This window comes from Ursus americanus, chromosome 32, assembly GCF_024610735.1.
Source record: "Ursus americanus isolate L20-20 chromosome 32, mUrsAme1.1.p, whole genome shotgun sequence".
NCBI lineage: Eukaryota > Metazoa > Chordata > Mammalia > Carnivora > Ursidae > Ursus > Ursus americanus.
The window spans coordinates 28,021,593-28,042,701 of NC_142158.1; the positions used below are offsets into that span (position 1 = coordinate 28,021,593).

Consider the following 21,109-nt stretch of genomic DNA (forward strand, 5'->3'; position numbering starts at 1 on the left):
ATGTTATTAATAAATGTATCTATTTGAAAGGGCAATTTTGTTTCTTTGAATGATTTCTCTCTGAATGTCATTTTTATTTTAAAATTAATAGTGCCATATCTATAATTGTGTTAGAACATGTCTGGTTTGTATTCATTCATTTCTTGTTTTGCTATGTCTCTTATAAACCATATATAGATGTTCAATCTTAGATATAGAATTTCAAAAATGTAGATTCGCATTTAAAAAATTTTTTTAGTCTCTAACTCAGAATTTCTTTCTGTGATTCTAAGCAAGAAACAATTGTTCTAGAATTCATAGAACTTGAAGGATCTTCAAAACTAAAATGATTGATATAGGTAGGGGACAGTAATATCCTTATCACTTCCATTATTTATAGCATTGAAGAAGATGAAAGTCTCAGAGAATCGGTTGGGGAATTTTATACTGTTTTTCTTTTACCCTGGTTGAGATGGATAAAATCCAGATGTCAGTGGAGAACATTTCTGTCTGGGAGAAGAGTCAGAGAGTGTGAATGTGCCCATGTCTTCTCAATTTCCTGCCTAATATAATGAAGGGTCCCACTGGAAGATGAAAATTCGTCGCCAGAATGGCAGATATACTGTGGTGAGTGAGCAAGACGTTAAAATAAAAATTGCTAACAATCTACACATAATTTATAAGCTATTGACACTCTTCTAAATGTTTAAATACATTCATGTACTCTTCACCCAAAACTTAGCATAGATACTATTATTTAACACACTATCACATGAGGAAACTGAGGCATGGAGAGGTTGTATAACTAACTCACTCAAAATCATAAGTTGCAAATAGTCTCACCAGCATTTTAACTCAGGTCATCAAGTTCTAATATCTATGCTACTAACCTAGACAATATACTTCTCAGAAAGAAAGAAATCACTTGCTTTTGATCCCCTCTATACTTTGTAAGTATGTAATCATTAGATAGACTCATTATACATGACAGGTCAAAGTTTGCTTTCTTTATCTTATTTTACTTTCAGTTTTGAGTGTGTTAGTGTGGCCAAAGAGAAGTGTACTTCTGAGAGATCCCCTGCAGGGGCCTTCTTTCTCTCAGTTGTCTGAACCCCCTTAAAAAACCTGGCCCCATGTTTTATAAAGTCTGATATCCTCTTGGCATTTTGGGGAAAGTCTCACAGGAGAGACCTGTGGGCAGCCAAGAGCAGGTAACTAGGAGGAATGGCAGAGAGCGCCTGTGGCCATGAGTCTGAGAAGTTTCTGGATGCCTTCATCTCTGTAAGAAGAACTTAAAAGATGTGAGTGTTGCCTCTTGTGGGTGATGGGCAAGAGAGAGGAAACTGAGAGCATTTGGGCAAGGATCCTAGGGGTTGGTAGGGGACAGGCCAAGTTATATATGCTCCTCTGTCCTATAGGAATGTGGGGAGGGGGTGGAATTCATTGAGGCGTAATTAATGTGTGTGCTAAAGCCATTTCTTTCTGTGGTTGCTCATTGCCTCCTCTCCGTCTCTTTGTCCACTGGACAAGATGCAGAACATGGTTGTTGAGATGAAAACTGTTTCCTTGGAAAAGGGAAAAAGGGTCTTTTTTGTGAGTGTTAAAGGCTTCCCTGATGTTCCCTGAGAGAAAAAACGCTCTGCAGCTGTTGGAGAGCTTCTGGAGGCCATTTCTTAGAATTTCTGTGAACTGCCTTAGCTTTGATTATTTTTACCTTATGGAATCCATTTTTATCTTTACTCCAGCTATTTTCAGGACCTTACTCTGTGTGATACTGTTGTTTGCTCTGAGAAAGATGGTGGGTGCCCTGAACTTCTCTCTGCTAAGAGGCCTCTTCTCTATTCTACTTCACCAGATGTCCATGTGGGGCTCAGGTAACAATACTTTGTATTTTATATTCTTAGATGCTCTTATTCTCTGAACGGAAGTATTGAATTACTCCATCACTACTCAATATATACCTGGGCGAATTCTAAATCCTTTATTTTGATATAATGATTTATCTGCCCATACATAAGGGCAAATAAGTCATCATATTATTAGAGAGAAGAATCAGTTCGAATTATTTCACTAATTTTTTATCTTGATGCCCAAGACCTAATTAAAAACTCTGGTTTCATGATTTCCCAGCATTCTTCCCTCCTTCTTCATAGAATTTATCACCATTGCTATCAAAAAATCATTTGCTTAATAAGAGATTACCCTGTTGATTGGGTAGAGATCCTCTTTGTCTTGTTCACTACCATCTTCAGCCTGAATGTGTGCTGCAGAGAACTGGTGTATGAATGACAGAATGTCTATGGGGTTCTACTGGGTCAGTAATGACACTGTGTTCCAAAATGCCCAGGTAAGTCATTGATACTCTTTTCACTATGGCTCTATTCCACAGATTCATTCTTGGTTATCAGCCCCTCAGAGCCAATTGTGGCCATGCTGGGCACAGACACAGTGCTGCCCTGTCGTGTGTCCCCACCCATGAATGTGGAGAGCACGGAGCTGAGGTGGTTCTCAGAGGCTGTGTATGTGTATAAGGATGGAATGGAGCAGGTGGGAGAACAGCTGGTAGATTTCAAAGGGAGAGCAGAGTTGGTGAATGATTACATCACTGAGGGAAGAGTAGCTGTGAGAATCTACAGTCTCTGGATCTCAGACAATGGAATGTACAAGTGTTTTTTAAAAAAGTCAGTGACTTTGAGGAAGCCACTTTGGAGCTGAAGGTGATCGGTGAGTAATTATCTGAGAATACAGATCACTCTTTGGGAATGTAAGTGTGTTGTATTCGATTTCGGGGGAGGATGAAGAAAAGGACAGAGACAAAAAGGCAGATATTCTTGGAGCTGGTCAACATCCTAGACACTGGATTTAACCCAAAATCCTCTTAATCTATTTATACATTTATTGTGCTGTACTTTAAAATTCAACGACTTCCATAAATATCTACAATACAAATAGATCATTTATTTCCCTGATATGTGTCTCGTCACACATTTTGAAGGTAGGCACCATGATTACCAAAATGTACCATTACTGGCAGAGACCGGAATCCCAGTTGGCTGTTGTGATGGACAAAGGCTCAGCTGGGAATGTCAGTGGTTGAGTCTTGAATGCACTGTTTGGAGGAAATGACTGTGGGGGTTGTGACAGGGTGGATTAGTATTGCAAAGAATAAAAGTTGTCATCACAGGATTGAGGCCAGAAAATAATTAATGTTTAGTGACTAAGTGAAGTAGGAGTAGTTTTTGGGGAATAAAAAGGTCCTGAAGAGAGAGGCCAGTGTGAAAAGCTGGGATGGACTGAGGTTGGTCCATAGGACGTTGAACTGGCCGCTGTAAGTTTTATCATCTTCAGTGCTGTTTCATTTTAATTATAATAAAATTAAAACTCATTGTATTAAACTCAAACAATTCAGAACAATGTAAAATACAAATTGATAATCCTTCCTTTCCCTTCAATATTCCTTTTTCTCCTCCAAAGTAACTATTAATACCAGATTGTTCTATGTCCTTTCAGTTATCTCTTGTTTATATATTTATATAAAGATATCAATATTATATACAATATAATAAAGTATATAATATATAATTATATATATATATATATATATAGAGAGAGAGAGAGAGAGAGAGAGAGAAGACCTTAATCTCTGTTCCTAAACTAATCTTTAAAATGTTTATGTTAACTCATTTAAAAACAAAATTGAATCTTTGAGCCCTCAGCCAATCAGGCTAGTGTGTTTTGTCTTAGTTCTTACTGGAGCTTCTGTCCCTCTTTCCCTTGAGTAATAATTATGCAAGGTCCTATGTGGCCCAAAGTATTCAGGATGCAGCTCCAGTCTTGGGCCCTCACTGGTTAGTGCAAGGATGCTCATCCTCCCAGGTTCTGTTACATCTCTCCCCTTGACTCCAAAGATTAAGTCACAGATATTATTAAAGACTTTTTTATTAAAGATCTTATTTATTTATTCAGAGAGAGAGTGTAAGTGGGGGAAGGGCAGAGGGAGAAAGAGAATCTCAAGCAGACTCTGCTGAGCACAGAGCCCCATGCAGAACTCATCGTGGAGCTTGATCTCATGACCTGAGACCATGACCTAAGCTGAAATCAACAATCATATGCCTAACTGACTGAGCCACTCAAGTGTTCTTATTAAAGACTTTTGATGCAACACTTTAAGAAGCACCTGAAGATCTCTCTTTGTAGTTTTGGGAAACCTCCCAATCACTCTATCAAGGCTTCCTTCATTGATCTTCTTTTTCCCACCTGTATTACACAATTGCTTTCATTAATTTGTGCACTCAACAATGTAGCAAGAGTCTTTTTCATGCAGTCCTACTTTAAGCCATATATCCCTGAAGCTGAAATATTCCAATTGGAATCAGAGAGGGGAAAGTTTAGAGGAAAACTCAAGCAATAGCTAATTCAGCATAGTTAACAACACATTAAAATGTCAAGTAATTTTCTCCCCATATACACATACAAATATTATTTAAAATCTCACATTTTTTCTATAATTTGCCTTTTTCTTGTTTACAACATATGAGACAGGTTACAAAAAATTATATTCTTTAATGATTACAAATGTTTTCATTAGCTAGAAATTCCATAATTTATGTCAAAATTAACTTTCTAATGAACATTGACAATTTTCAATTTAATATTATGGCAAAAATAATGAAATACATATATTTGCACATAAACTATGCAGCAATATAAGTTGATATAAGATAAAGTCCTCAAACAATTAAGTTTACAACTCATCTTTTAATTCTTTTATCTTCTACTTTAATAATTCCAGTTTCAGAATAACCATAATTATCTTGCCACTCTGATACTCTAATAATTGCTCCAGTTTAAAGTCTTAACAGCATTTATTTATACTTTTGATGACATTGACTTTTTTTCATTCATATAGAGTTGCTTAATTTATTTTTTTTAAGTTTTTATTTTAATTTCACTGTATGTTAACTAACATACAGTGTAATATTAGTTTCAGGTGGACAGCATAGTGAGTCAACAATTTCATACATCATCCAGTGCTCATCACAAGTGTGCTCCTTTATCCCCATCACCTATTTAACCCATTCCCTAACCCCATCCCCTCTGGTAACCATCAGGTTGTTCTTCATAATTAAGAGTCCATTTATTGATTTGTCTCTCTCTCTCTCTCTCTTTTTCCACTTTGCTCCTTTGTTTTGTTTCTTAAATTCCACATGTGGGTGAAATCATATGATATTTTTCTTTCTTTGACTAACTTATTTTGCTTAGCATTGTACTCTCTAGGTCTACCCATGGCATTGCAAGTAGCAAGATTTCATTATTTTTGATGGTTGAATAATATTCCACTATATATAGATAATTTATCAGTTGATGGCTACTTGGGCTTCTTCCATAATTTGGTTTGCTACCATGGGGACCTTGCCCGGCTTAAAGGTGCCCAGGTGGTGAAGAGGGGCAGAATCCCAGAGCAACAGGGTGGTCTGAGGATCTCCTGGGTTGCAGGAAGAATGGATGGCACCAAGATGCTGTGCTGTTCCCAGGCACAGGAGCTGGGAATCCAGTGGAGAGCAGCAGGTCCTGGTGCCAACTTTCTGCTATAAACTGCAAACCACCAGGCAGTTTTCTGACCGCTTTCCTAGGATGGGCCAGCAAACCTAACAAAAACCTCCTCTAGAGAAAGAGCATGGGTCCCTGTCTGAGAGTCCCTGAAATTTAGAGTTTGGAAACTCTGAGGCACACCTGAGATAAAAAGGCTCAAACACAGGCAGGGTGAATGCAGGGTTCAGATGGAAACCAGGGACACAAATAGAGTGATTGATTGCTCTTCTGTGAAGGCTCACTGAAGAGTAGGGGTCCGAACTTTCAGCTCTGAGGCTAGAGAGCAGGGCACAGCCATTTCCATCTGCCCAACAGTACGGAAAGCCTTCAGGGGGCAAAATAGCAACTATTGGAGGCTGAAGCTGCGTACACCAAGCCCCGCCCCCCTTGCACCCTGGAGATGCATTTCTACTGAAGCAAGAGCCTGAGAATCAGTGCAGCTGGTCCCTCCCTGAGAAGACCAGCACAAATAACTAGTTCACACCAAGTTTATTGATCATAGACTGCTGCAAAGTTTCAGCTCTAGGGGAAATAAGATCTAGCTTCTGTTTTACTTTTATTCTTTATTTTTAAATTATTATTTTTTTCACTTATTTTCTTATATTTCCAATTTCTTTTTAATTTTTTATTATTCTTTAAATTTTAATTTATATATATAGTTTACTTTCATTTTATTTTGATGTATTTTACATTTTTATTTATTTATTTATTTATTTATTTATTTATTTATTTATTTATTTATTTATTTATTCTGGGATCTAGATTCTTTTAACAAGCAGACCAAAAAACACCCAGGATCTAGTTTTGTTTTGGTTTGGTTTGGTTTTCTTGTTTTTTATTTTTGTTTTTCTTGTTTATTGTGTATGTTTTTTATTTTTCTTTGATTTTTGTTTTTTGTTGTTGGTTTTCTTTTTTCTTTCTTCTTTTCTTCTCTGAACAAAATGATGAAACAGAGGGATTCATCCCAAAAGAAAGAACATGAGGCAGAACTTACAGCCAGGGATTTAATTAATACAGATATAAGTAAGGTGTCTAAACTAGAATTTAAAACAACAATTAGAAGGATACTAGCTGGGCTCAAAAAAAGCACAGAAGAAACTAGAGAATCCCTTACTACAGAAATAAGAGAACTAAAATCTAGTCAGGCTGAAATTAACCAAGATGCAAACACAAATGGAGACCATAAAAACAAGGATAGAGCAGAGGTTCAAATAGGTGATATAGAAGATAAAATTATGGAAAATAATGAAGCTGAAAGGCAAAGGGAAAGAAAGGTAATGGACCATGAAGGTAGACTTAGAGAACACAGTGAATTAGTAAAGCATAATAATATTTGTATCATAGCAGTTCCAGAAGATGAAGAGAGACATAAAGGGGCAGAAGGTTTATTCAAACAAATTATAGCCAAAAACTTCCCTAATCTGGGGAAGAACACAGACATCAAAATCTAAGAAGCGCAGAGAACACCCATTAAATTCAACAAAAGCTGGCCATTGCCAATGCATATCATAGTCAAATTCACAAAATACACAGACAAAAAAAAAGAAGTCTGAAAGCAGCAAGGGAAAAAAGGTCCTTAACTTACAAGGGAAGGCAGATGATGTAGGCAGCTAATCCTCCACAGAGACATCGCAGGCCAGAAAAGAGTAGAAGGAAATATTCAATGTCTTGAATGGGAAAAATATGCAACCAAGAATTCTTTATCCAGCAAGACCGTCATTCAGAATAGAAGGAGAGATAAGGAGTTTTCCAGACAAACAAAAACTAAAAGAGTTCATGACCACTAAATCAGTCTTGCAACAAATTTTAAGGAGGACTCTGACTGGAGGGGAAAACAAAAAACAAAAAACAAAAGCAACAAAGAATAGAAAGGACCAGACAACATCATTAGAAACACTAATTCTACAGGTAACACAATGGCACTAAATTCATATCTTTCAATAATCACTCTGAATGTAAATGGCCTAAATGTGCCAATCAAAAGACATAGGGTATCAGAATGGATAAAAAAATAAGATCCATCTATATGCTGCCTACATGAGACTCATTTTAGAACTAAAGACTCCTGCAGATTGAAAGTGAGGGGATGGAGAACCATCTACCACACTAATGGACATTAAAAGAAAGCCTGAGTAGCCATACTTATATCAGGCAAACTAGATTTTAAAATGAAGACTGTAACAAGAGATGAAGAAGGGCATTATATCATAATCTTGCTATTCAGCAAGAAGATCTAACAATTGTAAATATTTATGCTCCAACTTGGGAGCAATCAAATATATAAATCTATTAATAACAAACATAAAGAAACTCATTGATAATACTACAATAACAGTAGGGGACTTTAACACCCCATTTACAGCAATGGAAAGATCATCTAAGCAGAAAATCAATAAGGAAACAATGACTTTGAATTTGAATGACACACTGAGCCAGATGGACTTAACAGATATATTCAGAACATGTCATCCTAAAGCAGCAGAATATACATTCTTCTCAAGTGCACATGGAACATTCTCCTGAATAGATCACATATTGGGTCACAAATTAGCCCTCAACAAGTACAAAAAGATCGAGATTATGCCATGCTTATTTTCAGACCACAACACTATGAAACAGGAAGTCAATCACAAGAAAAAATTTAGAAAGACCTCGAATACGTGGAGATTAAAGAATATCCTGCTAAAGGATGAATGTGTTAATCAGGAAATTAAAGAAGAATTTAAAAAAATAAATGGAAGTAAATGAAAATGAAAGCATGACAGTCAAAACCTTTGGGATGCAGCAAAGGTAGTCCTAAGAGGGAAGTGTATAGCAATATAGGACTACCTCAAGAAGCGAAAAACTCTTAAATACAAAATCTAACCTTACACCTAGAGGAGCTAGAAAAGAACAGCAATGAAGCCTAAAACCAGCTGAAGAAGGGAAATAATAAAGATTAGAACAGAAATAAATGATAGACACAAACAAAAAGAAAAAAAGAGTAGAACAGATAAATGAAACTAAGAGCTACTTCTTCAAAGACTTAATAAAATTGATAAACCTCTATACAGACTTAACAAAAAGAAAAGAGAAAGAACCCAAAGAGACAAAATCATGAATGAAAGAGGAGAGATCACAACCAACACCACAGAAATACAAACAAATATAAGAGAATACTATGAAAAATTATATTCCAACTAAATGGGCAATCTGGAAGAAATGGACAACTTCCTAGAAACTTACAAACTACCGAAATGGAAACAGGGAGAAATAGAAAATTTGAACAGACCAACAACCAGCAAAGAAATTGAGTCAGTAATATAAAATCTCCCAACAAAAAAAGTCCTGGGCCAGATGGCTTCCCAGGAGAATTCTCCCAAACATTTAAAGAAGAATTATACCAATTCTTCTGAAACTTTTCCAAAAAATAGAAATAGAAGGAAGACTTCCAAACTCATTTTATGAAGCTAGCATTACCCTGATCCCCAAACCAGGCAAAGAACCCACTAAAAAGAAGTACAGACCAATATCCCTGATGAACATGGATGCAAAAATTCTCACCAAGATACTAGCTAATCAAATTTAACAGTACATAAAAAAGATTATTCACCACGACCAAGTGGGATTTATTCCTGGGCTGCAGGGGTGGTTCAACATTCAGAAATCAATGTGAATTGATTGCTATTAACATGATAGAGCACATTAATAAAAGAAAAGACAAGAACTATATGATCCTCCCAATTGTTGCAGAAAAAACATTTGACAAAGTACGGTATCCTTTCCTGATTAAAACTTTTCAAGGTATAGGAATAGAGGGAACATATCTCAATATCATAAAAACCTTCTATGGAAAGCCCACAGTGAATATCATTCTCAATGGGGAAAAGCTGAGACCTTTTCCCTTAAGGTCAGGAATACCACAGGGATGCCCACTCACCATTATTGTTCAACATAGTACCAGAAGTCCTAGCCTCAGCAATCAGAAAAAAAAAAAAAAAAGAAAAAGAAATAAAAGGCATCCAAATTGGCAAAGAAGAAGTCAAACTCTCTTCACAGAGAACATGATACTTTATGTGGCAAACCCAAAAAACTCCACCCCCAAATTACTAGAACTCATACAGCAATTCAGCAATGTGGCAGGATACAAAATCAATGCAAAGAAATCAGTGGCACTTCTACACACTAACAATGTAAGTGAAGAAAGAGAAATTAAGGAATCAATTCTATTTACAATAGCACCAGAAACCATAAGATACCTAGGAATAAACCTACCAAAGGGGTAAAGGATCTATACTCTAGAAACCACAGAACACTAATGAAAGAAATTGAGGAAGACACAAAAAGATGGAAAAACATTCCATGCTCATGGATTGGAAGAATAAGCATTGTTAAAATGTCTATGCTGCCCAGAGCAATCTACAATTTCAGTGCCCTCCCTATCAAAATACCATCAACATTTTTCACAGAACTGGAACAAATAATCCTAAAATTTGTTTGGAACCAGAAAAAAACCTCAATAGCCAAAGAAATGTTGAAAAAGAAAACCAAAGCTGGAGGCATCACAATGCCTGACTTCACGCTCTATTACTAAGCTGTAGTCATCAAGACAGTATAGTGGAGGTGTAAAAATAGACACATAGATCAATGGAACAGAATAGAAAACCCAGAAATGGACCTATAACTATATGGTCAACCAATCTTTGACAAAGCAGGAAAGAATATCCAATGGAAAAAAGACAGTCTCTTCAACAAATTGTGTTGGGAAAACTGGACAGCAACATGCAGAAGAATGAAACTGGACCACTTTCTCACACCATACACAAAACTAAATTTAAAATGGATGAAAGACCTAAATGTGAGACAGGAAACCATGAAAATCCTAGAGGAGAGCACAGCAGAAACATCTTTGACCTCGGCCCGAGCAACTTCTTATCAGACACATCACCACAGGCAAGGGAAACAAAAGCAAAAATGAACTATTGGGACTTCATTAAGATAAACAGCCTCTGAATAACAATGGAAACAATCAACAAAACTAAAAGGCAGCCTACAAAAAGGGAGAAGATATTTACAAACAACATATCTGATAAAGGGTTAGTATCCAAAATCTACAAAGAACTTATTAAACTCAACCCTCAAAAAAAAAAAAAAGAAAAAAAACCCAGTTAAGAAATGGGCAGAAGACATAGACAATTTCCCCAAGAAGACATCCAGATGATCAACACACATGTGAAAGGATACCCAACATCACTCATCATCAGTGATATACAAATCAAAACCACAATGAGATACCATTTTAAACCTGTCAGGATGCCTAAAATTAACAACACAAGAAGCAACAGGTATTGGTGAGGATGTGGAGAAAAGAGAGAGAGGATCTGAAGCAGGCTCCACACCCAGTGCAGGGCTTGATCTCATGACCCTGAGATCATGACCCGAACCGAAATCAAGAGTTGCACACTTACCCCACTGAGCCACCCACGCACCCCTGCTCTACTCTTTATTATTGTCCTCCTCTTACTGTCTTTAGGCCCCATTTGTTCTTTTTTTCTAGCTCCTTAATGTGTTTGGTTAGGTTGTTTGAGATTTTTCTTCCTTCTTGAGATAGGCCCGTGTTGCTCTATACTTCCCTTTTAGTACGGCTTTTACTGCATCCCAAAGGTTTTAAACCATTGTGTTTTCGTTTTCATTTGTTTCCATGTGTTTTTTTATCCTCTGATTTCCTGGCTTACCCATTCATTGTTTAGTAGCGTGTTGTTTAACCTCCATGGATTTGTGGTCTTTCCAGATTTTTTCTTGTGATTGACTTCATGTTTCATAGCATTGTGATCAGAAAAGTTGCATGGAATGATTTCAATCTTTTTGTATTCATTGAGGCCGGATTTTGTGACCTAATAAGTGATCTATTCTTGAGAATGTTCCATGTCCACTTGAAAAGAACATGTATTCTGCTGTTTTAGAATGGAGTGTTCTGAATATATCTGTAAAGTCCATCTGGTCCTGTGTGTCAATCAAAGCCATTGTTTTCTTGTTGATTTTCTGTTTAGATGATCTGTCCCCTACTATTATTGTGCTATTATCAATTAGCTCCTTTATGTTAGTTATTGTTTTATATATTTGAGTGCTCTCATGTTGGGTGCATAGATATTTACAATTGTTAGATCTTCTGGTTGGATTGTCCCCTTTCTTATGATATAATATCTTTCTTTTTTTAAAGTCTAGTTTGTCCCATGTAAGTATTGCTACTGTGGCTTTCTTTTGACATCCAATTGCATGATAAATGTTTCTCCATTCTGTCACTTCCAATTCATAGGATTGAAAGAACTAATGAAATTCAGCCATTCTTGTTTTCTAAGCCAATGGCTTTGGGGAAATGTTCTCCTTGTGTATTGCCCTGTGTGCTTCTCCCTGTCTCCTGCCCTTTTCCATGACTATGACTCCCGCCCCATCATAGCACCCACAATCCCTTTCTCCCTTAAACCACGTCTCCCCACCTCCTACATTTTTCTATGTGGCTTTTCTCTCCCTTTAGTTATGGAATTTGTTCTTTTGGTCTTCAGGTCAATTTCTGGGGCATTTAGGATGATTTGATAGTTATCTAGTTGTGTTCATGGGATGAGGTGTGCCTAGGGTCCTCCTACTCTGCCACCTTCTTCTTTTCAATGGAAGTTCCTACCTCTTAATCCCCTTTACCTATTTCTCCCATCTCACACTCCCTTCCCCTCTGGCAACTGCCAGTTTGTTCTCTGTATTTATGAATTTGTTTTTGGTGTTTTGTTTGTTTATTTGTTTTGTTTTCAGGTTCTATATATAAGTGAAATCATATATCTTCCAGTTATAGAAGTTTAGAAGTATTACATAGTCTGAACTGTCAACATTATCTTTTATGTCTTTTTAGTTTTTTAGTGCTCTTAGATATACATCTTTATACCAACATCACAAAAATATTTCACCTTCCTTTCTCCTAATATCTTTTCTGTAAAATATGTTGAAATGTAATATACACAGAGAATTTACTACCGATTTTAAATGTACCACATAACAAATAGTCACAAAGTGAATACATCTGAGAAATCAGCACCCAAATCAAGAAACGGAGCTTAATTAGAACACAGGAAAATCCATTTTTCCCTTTCAGTTATGATTTCCTCAAAGGTAATCACTATTATGATTTCTAACCTCATAGATTAGTTTTTGTCTGTTTATGAATTTCACATACATGGATGGACTATTTTGTCTGTTTTTTGTTTGTTGTTTGTTTGTTTTTGCTTACCATTATGTTTGTGAGATTTTTCTATGTGGTTAAGAGCATGTGATTGTAGTTCATTCTTCTCTCCTTTTTATTGCTTTGCTTTTTACATTTAGATCTTTAATCTATATACGTATTATTTTGGTATTAGAGTTTATAGAATGTTCAAAATATTTGTTCCTAATTATATCATTTATTTCTATACTAATAGCAAATGATGTAGAAAATCTGTACCAATTTATAAATGTGTATTTTCCATAAACTCATAGATACCAGGGCAAATTATAAATACTCTGTGTTCATAAAGATTTATCTGTCCATTTCTTTCACAATATCATAGTGTTTCCATTTCTAAACCTTATTCTCTGCCCAAATTTCTTAATTATAATGTTTTTCTTCATTTTTTGCATGTGTTAAGCCTATCCTAAATTAATACTTCTCATTTGATTTTTCTGATATCTACAGGCTTATTTTATCCATCTTCTTTATGTATAACTTTATTAAGAAGAATCCAAATCTATTAGGTCCTGAAGGAAAGAGTGACAAACTCTCCTGAGCCATTCTACTGTGATCCCACTCTAGTATTTTCTAAGTAGGAAGTCAAAGTTTTTCACAGTCTCACACATAACCTCACATAAGTCATGTCATTTTTTTCAGTGCCTTTCCCATATCCATTCATTGACTGAAATATGTAAAGTCCAACCTTTAGAAGCAGTTGATCAATTATACATCTACACTTACCTTCTGCTGAGTTAAACTTTGCCTAGTAAAGCTGCTTCTATGCTCAGGAATGGGCATCCCTTCTGTTCCTCTCTCTCTCTCTTTTAAAGAATTATTTATTCATTTGTCAGAGAGAGAGCACAAACAGGGGGAGCAACAGGCAGAGGAAGAAGCAGTCTCCCCACTGAGCAAGGAACCTGATGCAGGACTCCATCCCAGGACCTTGGGATTATGATCTGAACTGAAGGCAGACACTGACTGAGCCACCCAGGTGCCCTTTTCCTCTTTCTCAACATAGGTATGGTTCTTGCTTATTTCAACTTGGAGCTTCATTGGTTATATTTTTCCAGGAGACACAAGATCTATTTTTGTCTATTAGTATTTGCTTCGTAGGCCTTAGCTGTTGCATTTTGCTCGTGACCAGCTTCTTTTTTTTCTCTCTTTGATATCTTTTTCCCCCCTATTTCCTCTTAACTTCCTTTTTTATTGTTTTTTAATTTTAATTCAAGTATAGTTAACATATAGTGTTATATTAGTTTCAGGTGTACAATATAGTGATTCAACAATTCTATACATTATTCAGTGTGCATTATGGTAATCCCCTTCATCTATTTCAATGACCCCCCCAACACACACAACCATCTGGTAACCATCAGTTCGTTCTCTATAGTTAAGAGTCTGTTCTGCTCATGACCGATTTTACTCACTTCTATTCATTTCCTTTGTTCAAGAGAGTTGGTAATTCCCTCCAGCAATTCTGAAGATTGTCTTTCAGATTGCTTTCTGGTTTTTAGAAGTGTGCCCCTCCCAGGCAGGTCAGAATCTGATAGTAAAAATTATTAGCTGCATTATAATTTTTAGCCAAAAAAGACAAGATCTCTAAGGTTTCTAATATATTTCCTATATCTGAGGAATCAGAGTAAAACTGAGCTAGACCCAAGAGGATCCATACATACCATGATATATTAAGTTTTAAAAGGACCAAATAATATATAGCCTTAGAAGCCAGGATAGCCATTATTCGCAAAAAGACAATGGATTCTTCAAGCATCCTAGTAATGTAATGTTTTAATGTGGGAGCTGGTGACATGGATCCACTAGTAGACCCAACCTGTGCAAAGTTGTAGAGGAGGGGTGGTGGAGAGAAAAGAAATAAATGAGAGTGGAAAAGTTAAAAAAAGAAAAAAGAAGATCAACTCCTTCGTGGAATAACTTCACCTGGCTACCTTCATCTTTTAGATATTCTCTACTCAGGGGAAGAAAGAAAATTTGGAAAACATTACAAAATGAGATTGTTTAAGGAAGTGACTACAAGAAGACTCAGTTTCATCACAGAAAGTAGTCTTCCTTAAGACTTCAATAAGTGGAATGGATAGATATAGAAATATTGGTGTTTCCTGAAAGAACTTAACATTGGTAAAATTTACTCTGCTCTTTTCCTTCTATGGCCAATTGCAGATATGCCTGGGCAGAACAGATGTGGTAGGCGTCATTATGGAGTCTTAGTATCAGCTTCAAATCTCTTGAGATTTAGCCACAGTTACCCATTTATCTCATGAGAGAAGGAAAAAACCCTCTCTTCCCACCAAGAATGATGGTTCTTTGTCCATATTCCCCACACTGGTGTTACTGTGTAAAATTAGGGACTCTGGATCAAGGGCATCCAGGTCCCAAATGAATAACTTTCTCCTCTCCAGGTCTGGGTTCTGGTCCTCATGTTTTCATGGTGGGTCCAGAGGATAAAGGAATAAGGCTGACATGCACAGGCAAGGGGTGGTTTCCCCAGCCTGAGGTACAATGGACAGATGCCAGGGGAGAGAAGATACCAACTCTCTCTGAGGATGAGACCCAAGATGATGATGGCTTGTTTCAAATAGAGGCATCCCTTATTGTGAGAGACAGTTCAAAAACAAGTGTCCTGCTCCATGAAGAATCCCTTCTTTGAACAAGAGCAGGTGGAAACCATTTCTATCCCAGGTCAGTGTTGCTCATTTGGGGGACAGGATAGGTGTGAGGAGGGGATATTTAGGAACTGGGATGGGATAGGATTGCATGGTAATGTTTTTAATCAGGTTTAGGGGGCCTCTGTATCAGAATCCTTCTTCCCCAGGACCTCTCCTTGGAAGGTAGCATTTGCTGGGACTTTCTTCATACTTGGGATTTTCCTGGGTGCTGTTGTGTTTTTGGCCTGGAAAGAACAACAGGAGAAGAAAAGAGTATGGGAACTCCAGGAGGAAAAAGAGGAAGAAAGCAAAGTCAAAGGTAAAACTGTGAATCGGACTGGGTGGGATCTGTGTACTTATGGGTTTGTTAGCTGGGCATATGGATGGAATCTGTTGGAACAGAGAGACATGAGTGTACTTAGAAACTCAAGACCTCCAGTAAGACATGGATAAAATATTATAATAGAGTACAATGGAGAGAGAAAATTCATTGGTATAAACATGAAGTTAGAAAAAATGGTTGTAGTAATTCTCAGGGTGAATTTCTTGATCTAGGTATATTCAGGATCTGGGCTTAGGTAACATAATCTAGAAAATAAACCTTGGACTTGTTTTCTATAAAATGTTTTGTTATTTTCTTTCCTTTTTAGAACTGCTTGAGAAAGAGCTTGGTAAGTGTTCCAATTTTCTTTATTCTAGTAGATGAAATAGTCCTTACTCCATGCTACATACTTTGCATCTCACAGATTGTTATTCCTTTTCAGTCAGAAGAAAGCAGTTATATCAGCAAGGTGAGTAATATCGATGTTATAGTTGGACCAATCATCTCATCTGTCCCTCTGTTCTGATCATCTCCTGTTCACCTTGCTAGTGAAGGAGGGCTTCCCCACCCTAAATAGGATAAGACTGACACCCAACACTGAACATATGAGCTTGACAGCAGTTTATTAATCACCTATTTTCACATCCTGGGGGAGGAGGACACCACAAGCCATGCAGGACCACATGTTGCACTTGGGAGCAGAGTGAAGCAGCAGGGGCTGAGGGAGGCAAGCTTTTTAGTAACCACAAGATGAGGTGCTACTGGTTTCTATGAAAGTATGTAATTGGCTTGTCTGAGTAATTTTGCAGGCTGATAGGGAGCAGAAGGCCATTAGGTTGAGGACCAGGTGGGGTTCAGCTGCCTCAACTGATGGGAAAATTAGTTGAGTGTGGAGTTTCTCCTGCTGGGTGGAGGCATATCTGGTGAGAGCAGGAGAGTTTACAGGTGGTTAGAGCCCTTTGAAGCTCAAAGATGTCAGGCAGCACATGAAATTTTAAGCTTTACAGTACACTCTAGAAAAATTTATCTTCTCCTCTCCCAAAAGAATCAGAACCTCATATTTTATCACAGATATATTAGTGGAATGTGGAAAACGTGAGAAATAGGAGATTAAAGAAGGCAAATATTCCAGAATTATCTTTGAAGTGACAAATACAGAAATATAGCACTACCACAAATCTTCATATTTCACGTGGTTGTAGCAATTTAATACTCTGGAGTGAAGGTCCTGTGAATGGGAAAATCTAATTCCTTTGTTTTATTTCAGCCTGGAGAAAAGCAAAGTTATATGCTGGTGAGTAACTGATGTTGTCTTGTGACTTCAGGCACCCCAGGATTTCATGAGGCATTTCCAGAGCATTTTTCAGAAATGTGCAATGTTCTGGAAATTTTATTTTGAATGTGGGAGTCCAAAAGAAAAAGGGGACAAGGGTAAAGCATCCCACTAGTTGAGAAGATATGTTCTTGATATGTTTTCCCATATGATTTCTTTTCTTTTTAGACTGGAGAAAGGAACATTTCAAAGCAGGTGAGTGACTTGATTGTTTTGTCCCACATAATCTCTTTTATACAAGTGAGAAAGTCTTACATTTGTATAAACTCCCAATAAAACTTGGTTGGTTATTAATGTCATGGCTTTCAGTTCAGTCTCAATCTCATGCTGAAATGTGAACAGATTTCTTACTTTTCTGGTATCATTCATTCATTCAGCGTTAATTTATAGAACTATTTATTCAAGGCCAAATAAAGCAGATCTGATCTCTGACTTCATGGGAAAGTACATGTACAAACTGTGATGAAGGTTATGAGGAATAAGAGATTTCCATGAGAAAAAAATGGTGGATTTCAGGAATTTCCCTGAGGAACTGATTTTTAATCTGAGACTTAAGTGATATGGTGGATTTATTCATGTGAATAACGTTGCAAGAGCAGTGGTCAGAAGGAAGTCTGTTGCACTGGCTGAGACAGAGAAGAGCTTGGTGTGTCTTAAGTAGAAAACCATCTTAGAATCTTTCTAGAATTATTAGTTGATTATCAGTTTCTAGTGCATGCTGCTTTACTCTGAATATCCCTGCATCCACAATTATTTCCTAGTTAATTAAGCCTCCAAAAACTAAAGCACATTCTAATATCCCCACATACAAATTCTTATAAGAAAAATTCAAACTATTGAACATGTTTGATTTGAGAAGAAACATTAATTATTGCTGGTATTAGTATTACTATAATATTGGAAGCTAAAAAAATTTGCCAAATGTTCACCATGGGCAAGACATAGTTGTAAGTTCTCTACGCATTATCTTGTTTATTTCTCACAATAGTCCTATGCCAAGGTATCATAATTGAATATATTATCATGAAGGTAAAGTGAGGATGAGAGAAGAAAAGTAACCTCAAGATCGCACTTACTAAGGATAAAGTAATTATCGAGATTCATATCTTTCTGACTACAGAGCCTAGGGTTTCAACCATTAGAAATCTAATAAAAGTACATGAGAAGTGGGTGACTTAATAATTACATAATAAATGATACCAAATGATAATGATACCAAAGAAACTTAAATGAAAGTAGATACACTGTGATTGGATTCTGACAGGGCTTTATTATTAAGAGCAAGCATTAAAGTGACAGACATTAGAGGGAGGCTAGAGGGATGCCATCCTGAAATACCTGACTTGGGATCTTCAGATCAGGCAGACAGCCCTCTTGGCTAGATGGTCTCAGCCCATCTGGAACAAATGGTTATTGAAGGTCATCCAGCCTTGGCCTTCTATGATATACACACATATCTCCTGTGGATGGACACAGAACAAAACATAAATTGTTTTACCTCCTCTTCTGTGGCTCTCCCTCTTATTTTCCTTCATTCTTCTTTCCCTATATTTGCTTCTTTCCTAAGGCCAACCAGTCTCCACTGTGGAATGATCTATTTTTCCCCCTATACCTGCAGTTGCTGTTACTCTGGATCCAGACAGTGCTCATCCCAATCTCATCATATCTAAGAATAGAAAACAAGTTTCTTTAATGGAAAATGTTCCTCAGATCTGTGATGCCTCAGTATACCAAGGACAAGAGGAATCTGAAGCTGTCTTCAGTGTTCTGGGCCAGAATTACTTTAATACAGGGACACATTACTGGGAGGTAGAAGTCAATATTGGGACAGAAGCTGGACCTGGAATTAAACGGGCTGTGGGAGTTTGCTCAAATACAGTAATAAGAGATGGGTGGTTTGTAGAAAGTCCAGAGAAGAATTTCTGGGTGGTAGCATATGAGGAAGGAGAAGTCAAGATTCCCACTTCCTCAGAATCACTGTCACTGAGGCAGCATCCTCAAAGGATAGGAGTTTTCTTGGACTGGGAGGGCGGAGATGTGTCATTTTACAACATGGTTGATGGGTCCCACATCTCTTCCTTTACTAGAATCACCTCCTGTGGGACCCTCAGTCCTTATTTTAGCCTTCAGGGCGCTGGCACATCTGTGACCATCTGCTCAACTTCAGATTACACTGAAAATTGTCCTGATTCTTCTCCAAATACTGTAACTCATTTAAGGGGTTGTGATATGGGTGTCCCCCAAGAAGCTAACCGTCTATTACCTCCATAGGAAGTGAAGTGTCAGCACCTCCACTGCTCCTGCTCAGGCTTCTTATTGGTATTTTCTCCAAGAAAGCTATCCCTGTGTGGAGAGTAGGCCAGCTTCACTACGTATGATTTCAGCCCCTTTCAAAGAGGCAAAGGCAGAAAGAGAAATGGGACAACTGAAAAATGCCTGGGGGAACTTTCTCTTGTGTTATTTTGGGGGAGATACAGTGTCTTTTTGGGCAGCAACAATTTGTCACAAGAAAATTCCAAATGAATGCATGGTCCCTCTCCTGTTCTGGTACTCAGTGTGTATTGAAGTAAATATTTTTAAAAACCATATTTAAAAAAAAAATCTCTCTTCCTATTGTTTTCATTATCAAATATGAAGGAGGTGTGGTATTTGAAGGGAAGAATCACAGTTGAGTGAATTCTTAATACCTGTTACTACTGTTGTAGATACACAAATTTTTTCAAGTCTTGTGAAAGTTAATAGTTCAGCTAGTCCTTTCTTTAAGTTCATGTCCATCAACCTCTAACCCTGGAGTTTGCCATGCAGTGGGGAGGACTGACGTAGAACTATAGACCATTTGAGGAGGAGCCTAAGCCTCCTTCCCTCTGCGAGGGAAGCCTCACACACACACACACACACACACACACACACACACACACACACACACTTTTTTTTTTACTTAAACAAATTCTTACTGGTTAGCAAGTCCTGAATTGTGTCCTATGTGAATATGTGAATGAAAAAGGAATTGATGTTGCAGTTTATACTTTCAGAGAAAAATATTCAAATAAGAATGAAGAAACATCTGGAGGCTTCATGGAGAAAGTCACTGCTAACACTGGCATATTTTTTTCCCCTTTCTGACCATCTTCTTCCCACTATTGAAGGTTTCTTTGCCTTTAGTGCAACTAAGGCTTCACTAAGCTTATGTCTTCAAGGATATAAAATTTGAGCTTCTCCTGTTAAATGAGTCCCCTCTTCCCGGAGAGAGATTAATCCACTTAGATTTTTCTACACTATTAACAGATCTTTAAACCATAAGTCTCATTATCAACCTCTCTTGTAAGATGTATCTTCTTAGCAAAATTTTACTGACACACTAACTGGTAAAACCAGTGTTGGAACCCAGGAAGAATGAAACCAGAGTCCAGAATATCAACTTTGCTGACAGTAAAGAGAATACTTACATAAAAAGCAAGCAAAAATAAAGGCAGAAGAGAGGTAAGTGAATGGTGGACAAATGTTAATAGCTATAATCAAATGGACATGATGGGTGAGAAGGGATTTCTGGACATGACAACCCTTTACGTGGAGATAACCACAAAATACAAATAAATGGGATTGGAACTATAATATAGAGCAGGAAGGATAATGGGCTCAGTTTTGGATATTTTACTTTTGTTATATACTCAGAATAATCAGCATGAGGTTTCCAAATGAGTTTTTAAGTATTTTACCTTAAGAAACTAAATTCATATTTTGTTCTATAATGGGATTCCTCCACCTGTCACTCCTCCACTCATTTTTTTTTGAGAAAAGCCAGCATAAAGCACTTCCATTGCAGTCAGAAAACTCAAAATGCTTATGTAGTGTGGGGAGGTGGGGGTGGGGTAGGCAACAATAATTTCTCTCATTAAATCACTATACAGGACAGCAAAGGGGTGACAGCCGGAGGAAAAGCCAGGAAACTTTCAGCAGAGGGAGCTGAACATCAAAACCAGGAGAGGCTG

The 21,109-nt window shown here is 37.2% G+C and overlaps 1 protein-coding gene across 1 annotated transcript; it reads left to right on the forward strand.

Moving 5' to 3' along the window:
* Window positions 1-1,774: 1,774 nt before the first annotated feature.
* LOC123791072 (butyrophilin subfamily 1 member A1-like) lies at window positions 1,775-19,391 on the forward strand. Its single transcript, XM_045795737.1, is given in 11 exon segments — window positions 1,775-1,853; window positions 2,369-2,659; window positions 2,662-2,703; window positions 15,220-15,424; window positions 15,426-15,499; window positions 15,617-15,784; window positions 16,116-16,136; window positions 16,230-16,256; window positions 17,055-17,081; window positions 17,289-17,315; window positions 18,739-19,391. Coding segments are annotated over 11 exon segments (1,614 nt in total).
* The last annotated feature ends 1,718 nt before the right edge of the window (window positions 19,392-21,109 follow it).